This window comes from Melanostigma gelatinosum (genome assembly GCF_949748355.1).
Source record: "Melanostigma gelatinosum genome assembly, chromosome: 11".
NCBI classification, from domain to species: domain Eukaryota; kingdom Metazoa; phylum Chordata; class Actinopteri; order Perciformes; family Zoarcidae; genus Melanostigma; species Melanostigma gelatinosum.
The window spans coordinates 25791403-25799379 of NC_136644.1; the positions used below are offsets into that span (position 1 = coordinate 25791403).

A 7977-nucleotide genomic window follows, 5' to 3' on the forward strand; every position below is an offset into this window, starting at 1 on the left:
GATTTCAAGACTCTCGAGTCTACACGAGATGTTACAGTTTGGTGATTTATGTCAAATAGTCTTCAACACTGATATATAACAATATATAATATAATATCTCAAGAAATATATTCAGATTTAACAGTTTAACTTCAGATGCTTCTGGTTGCAACTGCTCACATTTCTTGCTACCCAGAATCCTTCAGTTCTGTCCCTGAACCTGCAGTGCTCTGGACGTTTAGTGTTTGTCTGCACGGGGACAGGACGGGACGGGACAGACAGATGGGCGTGGCTCCGTCTCACTGAGTTTGCAGGATCACATTTGTGGCACTGCAGCACAGAGGAAGAGGAGGAGGAGCAGCAGGAGGTGGGAGATGCAGGGAAGGATGGGAGAAAAGAAGATCGAGGTCTGAAGTCTCATGACCGATATAGAAGCTGCTCATTGACAGAATAATTCATATAATTAAGGTCCCTGATTGCACTAACCCACTGCATCACCGGTAACATTTTATTTTGGCGGGTGACCAGCATTAAGGAGCAGTATGCGTTTCATTGCAAAAATAACTGTTGGGACACTGACAATTATCTCATTTAAAGATTTGAATTACTGCTCCAGTTAGTTTTCAAACGCCGAGACGGATCCATCGCAGGCCGGGGGAGGACGCTCTCTAACGCCGCTCATTGTTATTGTAACAGCGAGGGGGGAGAGGGGGGGGGGAGGGGGAGAGGCCTCCCTTCTGGGTGCAGTATACATCAAACCTGCTGAGTCACTTTGCTGCATTGAAGCGGCCGACCGCAGCCAATCGGCATCGTCCGTTGGGGGTCAAAGACGTGCCGATGAGCGATTCCTCTGCAGGATTTCTGTTGATTGGATTAGAGACTCACTTGATCTTTGTGTTTTTGTGCCTTCACCGGTTCTACAGAGAGCCAACATGAGCTCTGATTGGTGCTCAGGAGACATTTGAATTGTTTTCAGCTCGAGTGAAAAAGATGAATGAAAGATGAACTTATGGACGAAACGTTTGATAGAAGAAACGTGATGCTTGTTAAATATGAAGCTGTGTCATTGGTGTTTTACGTCATAATGTACAGAAATATGAAGCTCAACAGCCTCCAGCTTAAAATTAACTCATTTACTTCTCATAGTTATAGATATTTTAGAAAAGGTCCAGGAGGGTTTATTTTGGGTGGAAATAACAGACGGAACACAAATATTTGGTGCGCGTTTCATAGTTTATTACAGTATTATTACTGCTGTGTGCAATTACAAACACCACCATGTGATGGGGGAGCGGTCACGGACTGAGGTCGCTTTCCGTCACACGAAAAGGACACTGCAGGGCGGAGAGCGAGGACAGCAGCAGAGACAGCAGAGAGGCGCTTTGTCCAGCGGTCGCTCTGTGAACGTCACATTGTGACCTTCCATGAAGCTGCACAGGTGAGACAAACACCTGCAGCATCAGGCCCCAGCTGTTACCGTCAGGAGACCTTCTAACACACGACGCAGGCTCACGACGCCCTCACTCACACTTCAGCGTAACGACGTGATCAATAAATATACATAGATTTCAGTGTTAAAATTGGGAATTGTGATAAAAGGAATCAGGATTTATCTTTTTTAACTGATTTGTTTTTGGGCTTCAGTGGGGAAGAGTGACTACATCTATTTACATTAACCTGCCGTCGACATCTATGCGTTAAATACTACACGTTGATCCCTTGCTGGGCTTTAAATTACATCGAGGAAGCAAAAAACATCCACAAACGAAGGTTTTAACTTCACGACTTTACACATTCGGGTGTGGTTCTTTGTGCGTTCAAGTACTTTCCTAAAATCATTGCACCTCCCGAAGGTTTTTACACCTTCATGTGAGAACAAAACAAACATTGGTTCGACTGCAAAACCCCCCCTGGTGCAGTCGAACCAATCAAGAGGTTGGATGATGGGAAAGGGGGCGGGGCATAAGGGCACAGACATTGACGATACTTCCTGTTGCACACAGGGGGCGGGAGGCCGGGCGGCCGGACGGAGGCGGCCTTCACTGGACCTCGGTGACGGCGTCGTGGATGGACTGAGCGATGTAGTCGATGTTCTTGGTGGTCAGGCCGCACATGTTGATGCGGCCGCTGGCCATCAGGTACACGTGCTTCTCTTTGATCAGGTACTCCACCTGTTTGGCTGGAGAGACAGAGTGCAACACACGGACGGTCACACACACACGCTAACTGTTAACAGTAAGACGGTGGAAGCCCCGCCGCGTTTTCACACTCACGGTTCAGGCCGGTGAAGCTGAACATGCCGATCTGCTGGGTGATGTGGTCCCAGGTCCCCGGGGTGCCCAGACCCTGCAGCTTGGCCTTCAGCTGATCCCTCATCAGCAGGACGCGCTCTGCCATGGTCTTCACGTTACCCTTCCTACGGAGAGGAGACGAGAGAAGGAGGCGAGAGAAGGACACAACAAGACAGAGTTAGAAAAAAGAACTCGAATGAAACGTAGCAGCGCTTGAAGTTCAGATGAATGAAGTTCTCAAAGCCGCCCGACTGCTGCTTAAATATTTTAAAAGAAAGTTGTGAAATATTCATGTGCCCTTCACCGGCGGTTCAGCACCCGACTACCATCTCACGTCATTACTCACTGAAGAGAAAACGATGGTATTACACTCTGAGCAGCTTTTGCCTCGTTTCTCACGACTAAATAAAAGTCGACGGAAACAGCGCCATCATTGAGAGAACTCAAATCTATCCTTTGTGCAGTTTAACACGGTTACAATGCCATAAAAATCATAAACATTTGTATTTATTTATTTGTAATTCTTACGAAAATTGGAAAAAATATTGAATTAATATATCTGACATTGTTTTCGTAGAAATTGAGGCTCTGCGCGCTGTTTGCATTAGTATACGCTCTCCCCCCCGCTCTGTGTACAGGTGGGAGCGTACCATTCGTTGAAGAGCTCGGGGCAGTTGAGGGTCTTGCTGACGATGCGCGCTCCCTGAGACGGCGGGTTGGACCAAGTCGTCCTCACGATCTTCTCCATCTGGGACAGGATGCGCGCCAAGTTCTCGCTGTCCTGGGCGACCACGGTCAGGTTACCGACTCTCTCATCTGAGAAAACAGACGGACTGCTTTCATATTTAATGTACGAACTCGGTGTGTGAACAGTTCTTTTGGGGCTTGAACTCATTTTGGGCATATTTACAGATATTTCTCTGCACTCACTGTAAAGGCCGAAGTTTTTGGAGAAGGACTGAGCTACGAACAGCTCAAAGCCCTCGGAGACAAAGTAACGGATGGACCAGGCGTCTTTGTCCAGATCACCAGAGGCGAAGCCCTGATAGGCCGAGTCAAAGAACGCGAACAAGTTCCTCCTCTAGAGAAAGAGAGGATATTAAAACAGTAGAAGATGAGGAAACAGATTTAAAAAACATAACTAAGCAAAAGTTGATGACAAGAAATGTTCAAAGGAGCAACAACCCCTCTGAACCCCACACAGCTTCTCACTGCAGTATTAAAGTCGTGCACCTCTACGGAGAAACACACAACCGGAGCTACAAGGAGAGAACTCGAACGTGTCGTAAACTCATTAAAACACAGTTATGATTCCATAGATCATGAGAAAAATCATTGAAAAACAATGGAATCTATATCTTTAAGTGCCCACAAGTGTTACTAATGTAATAGAACTAATTGGGGCTATAAATAAACGATTCATATTTTTACATCTGTAAACAGCCTGTAGTTCAGTCACGTGACTGTTGGTCTCACATGAGGAGCTCAGAATTTTATGTTTTGTTTCGTGACAGAAGCGCTCGTCACACGCGATGTGGTCAAGGACCGTCGGCAAGTGGAGAATCTGACGATGGCACCGGTTTTTACAGCTTCTGGTGATGATAGATGGTATCATTTTCGGCACGTTATTAAGAAAGAACATGTTTTTGAAACCCGCCGGTGATAAACTGTAAATATTCAGGTGATTATGTACCTGCATAGAGGACCTGAACACCATCTCACCTTCATGATCTCTGAGATCTTCTTCCACTCCTCCGGGGTCGGGTCGGTGCCGGTGGGGTTGTGTGCGCAGGCGTGGAGGACGAAGATGGAGTGTTCTGGAGCTTTCTGTTTTTAAGAAGAGGGGATGCTTTAGGGCGGGGCTTACTGTGATTGACAGGTCACTGCGTCACGCCTTGTTCACAACATGACGTCATCAGTAAAGCTCAACTGTGATGGTTTAACTGTGTATTTAGAATCTGTACGGATCCACTGTGGTCTGTTACACCACTGCCACTTATCTGTGGACGATTTAACGGTACACTACACGGCGATTCTTTTTGAGTCGGCCCTCCTCACCTCCAGGTCGTCCAGCAGCCCGGCGAGGTCCAGGCCCCTGTTAGCAGCATCCCAGTAGTGGTAGGGCCGGATGTCTTTGAAGCCGGCATCAGCAAACACACCGTTGTGGTTCTCTGGGAAGAAGAAGGACGGTAGATAATTAAAACCGCAAATCTATTATCAGGCAGCAAAGGATGGAAGACATTTTAGGGAATTCAGAGCTCTGTTTCCATATTAGCTCCACGTCTACTGACCCCAGGTGGGCGCTGAGACGTAGACGGGCGTGGCCGTGTTGTTGACGCCGTTGTACCAACGCCGCAGGAACTCTGCCCCGATCCTCAACGCACCCGTCCCGCCCAGACTCTGGACCCCGCCCACCTGAGACGGGATGAAACGAAATGGAGGAAATGAAACAACTCAGGGATGTAACGCTGACGATTCAGTAAGAATGTAACTGATATTTACATTCATGTGATATTTATTTGATTCATCAAATAATGTTTATGTCTATAAGAAGTCAAACACAATGACATCACAAGTTTAACATCTTATTTAATCTATGCGTGTGTCTCATCCTGTGTGTGTGTGTGTGTGTGTAGGTGTGTCTGTGTCTCTCATCCTGTGTGTGTGTGTGTGTGTAGGTGTGTGTCTCTCACCCTGTTGTCCTTGATGGCGGCGCTGTCGTCTCCCAGGGCCACCTTGGAGGAGGCGGAGCGGAACTCGGGCAGGCCGAGGATGGGCAGGTACTCGTGGTTCAGGCTGCCGTCCTCCACGATCAGCCGCTCCACCTTCTTCACCACCGGCAGCACCCACGGCTGGCAGTCATCGGTACGGTAAGCTGGAGGGGACACAAAGCAGCGCGGCACTTTAATCAACGAGCCTCGAAGACACCGACGTATACAATGAAAACCCCACGTTTACTAACTCAACACATTGTCAGTAGAGTTTTCTCTACTTTTAGGTAAAATATCATCTTTTCACAGCTTAAATCACCGTATCGCCTCAACCACACCGCACCTCAAGGCACCGTTGTATAACATGTTCTGATCTCTGATCATGTTAAACTGTAAACAACCAATCAGAAGAGAGCTAGTAACGTTAGCAGCACCGCTAACGGCTAACCAACGGCGGTTCACTTCAGTTACATGATGATGCCTTCAGGCTCTGCTCAGTGAACATGAGTACTGGCTGAAGGTACGTTATCATGATGTGTTCACATGTAATCTGTAAAATGTAGTTTTGGTGGGAGGAGATGTTCGTGTGTGTGGCACATATTTGACTCCTGAAGAACTCGTGCTCCCTCGTACTGAAGCTGGATCAGATATCAGGCCTTCACCACCGCTGTACACGCACTTTTAAAAAGGTCAAACAAGCAGCATGTTGCTCAGTGGATTCTCTTCAGGGTCAAAATGTACAAACAGTTATTTTTATTTCCAAATGTGCTCCAGAATTCACACAGTAAGTCAAACGAAGCGTTATTTTAAGGAGTTACGTTTGAATATCACCACGCTGATCACGACGCTGGTCAAAACAAACGTGTTTTCAGACCCTGAATATATTAAATATGGATTCATAAAGGCCGGCGACGGAGAGGGGAAGCAGAACACGGAGGCACAGATGTCATGGTTTCTTATCTCATATATTTGGGAAGGTGGTCCTCGTGTGAAGTGGGCCTTAAGTTACAGAAGGTGGAGATACTGAGGCTACCGTAACGGTGAGACACAGATTACACGCCGGCTTTTCTCGGACGTCATTGCTTCACTTTCTGCAATGTGACGCAGTTCTCTGAAGTCATTAAACCGGTGAGAGATGAACGTAATAAATAATGAGGGACTGTGTCCGTCTGTTTATTTGACATCATGAGAATTACGACATTACACATACACACACACACAAAATATCAAGGATGACATGACATTTAAATGTCAACACTTTAGTGGTCTATTGTGTCAACAGAGTAACTGTGCAGGTGTCCTAAGGCGTTAGTGACATCATACTACCCACAAACCCCGGCAATGAATAGTAAGGTGATCATCAAAAAGTCTATTTAAGTCAGACAGCAAACAAATATACCATATGCAGGATATGACTGGGACAGATCAACACTTTCAGGTATTTAATAAGCCATGATTGGACCTTTTTATTTTTAAATTGTTGTAGAGTTGTGGTTATGAATTGTTTCAATCTACAACATACAGGTCCAGCCATCACAAGGTGAATAACTGGTAATCTGTCAGACAATAACACAACAATACTCAACGTTGTTTCATCTCAAGTGTCCTGCAGAGGCATCAATTAAAGACGACATCATCACAAGTGCAGCACAATGATTGGACAGCTTCAATACGAGCAACTCTAATTGTATTTTAGGCTGCTAACTTCACTAATTATTGCATGTTTACATTAATGTTTAATATGCAGTGTCCCTGAGAAATAACCAGAATTTAGTTTGGAAAAAATAAATAGTTGCATTAAAGTTACCAAACCAGTAATCTTCCTGCTAGTAATTTTTAAAAAAAATACAAAAAAAATGACAAGAATCAACATTTAAACACCGACTCTGTGGGGTGCGATGCGTTCAAGGACACACGTGAGACAGTGGGATAAATAGCCTTCGCAAAAGCATCTGCTGTTTATTCCACATTGTGACAAACTAGTCTCAGTGCTTTCAGGGTAAACCGTCACAAGACGAGGTTCTGCTTCTCTTAAATGTAACTCCCTCCAGTGTCACGTGTTTAGCAGCTGTAGCATGTATAAGTAATAAATACACTGTGTAATATAATATTTTAGTTGTTGTGGATTTTTTACTTTACTTATATAATGTTCTCTACTGTTTTATTACTTATTTATAATACTGTGTCTCTTGTTTGCACTATTCACTATGCTGCTGTCATCCAGTAAACATAAATACATATACATATATATATATATATATATACATATACATATACATATACATATATATATATATATATATATATATATATATATAATACTAATAAATGAGAATCTTATCGTATCTTATATAAAGCTGTCAACACACAGCTATCTTGTGCTGTAGCGCGTTAGCTTCCCTGCTAGCTTGTAGCGAAGGTCAAATCAAAGAACTGCTAATATTTGTTAGCATCATAAAGCTAAGTTAGCTTTAGCATTAGCAGCTACAGGGACCATCTCTCTCAACTCACCTCCGACTCCCAGATTCACCTTCAGCGCGTGGCTGTCCTCCCGGAAGTCGGCGGTCAGTTTGAAGACCGCCACCGGAGGAGCCTGCGGGACATCGCTGAATATGGACATGGCTTCAGGGACGATCACGTAGCAGACTTGAGCGGAAGAGGATGCTTCCAGCGACGGGTAGACAGAGCAGAGAGAGACCGGCAAGGTTCACCTTCACCGTACTTGTCCGGGACAGACAGGATATAACTGCGTCAATCCGGCAGCCAATCAGAAGGCGCGTAACACTGACGTAAGCCTGAGATAGCCAATGAGAGCGCAGCAACGTTTGATTTTTTCTATATTTAGTTGTTTTCATTAAATATAGATTCATATAGATATACATATATATAGGCAGATAGATAGAAAGAGTCGACAAAGCAGAAGATGTACAATGTACAAAACACGCAATCGTTCCTGCAAAATAAATATAAATATGTGGTAAATGAGAGAATTGATG

General features: G+C 44.9%; 1 protein-coding gene across 1 annotated transcript; it reads right to left on the minus strand.

Moving 5' to 3' along the window:
* Positions 1 to 1177: 1177 nt before the first annotated feature.
* LOC306784802 (aspartate aminotransferase, cytoplasmic-like) lies at positions 1178 to 7715 on the minus strand. The gene is made up of 9 exons (XM_079278931.1): positions 7493 to 7715; positions 4964 to 5145; positions 4562 to 4685; positions 4329 to 4441; positions 3993 to 4097; positions 3201 to 3351; positions 2921 to 3086; positions 2253 to 2395; positions 1178 to 2158 (listed from the first exon to the last, which is right to left on the minus strand). The coding sequence occupies exons 1-9, from the start codon at positions 7599 to 7601 to the stop codon at positions 2019 to 2021; spliced, it is 1233 nt and encodes a 410-aa protein (XP_079135057.1). The 5' UTR covers positions 7602 to 7715; the 3' UTR covers positions 1178 to 2018.
* Positions 7716 to 7977: the final 262 nt, after the last annotated feature.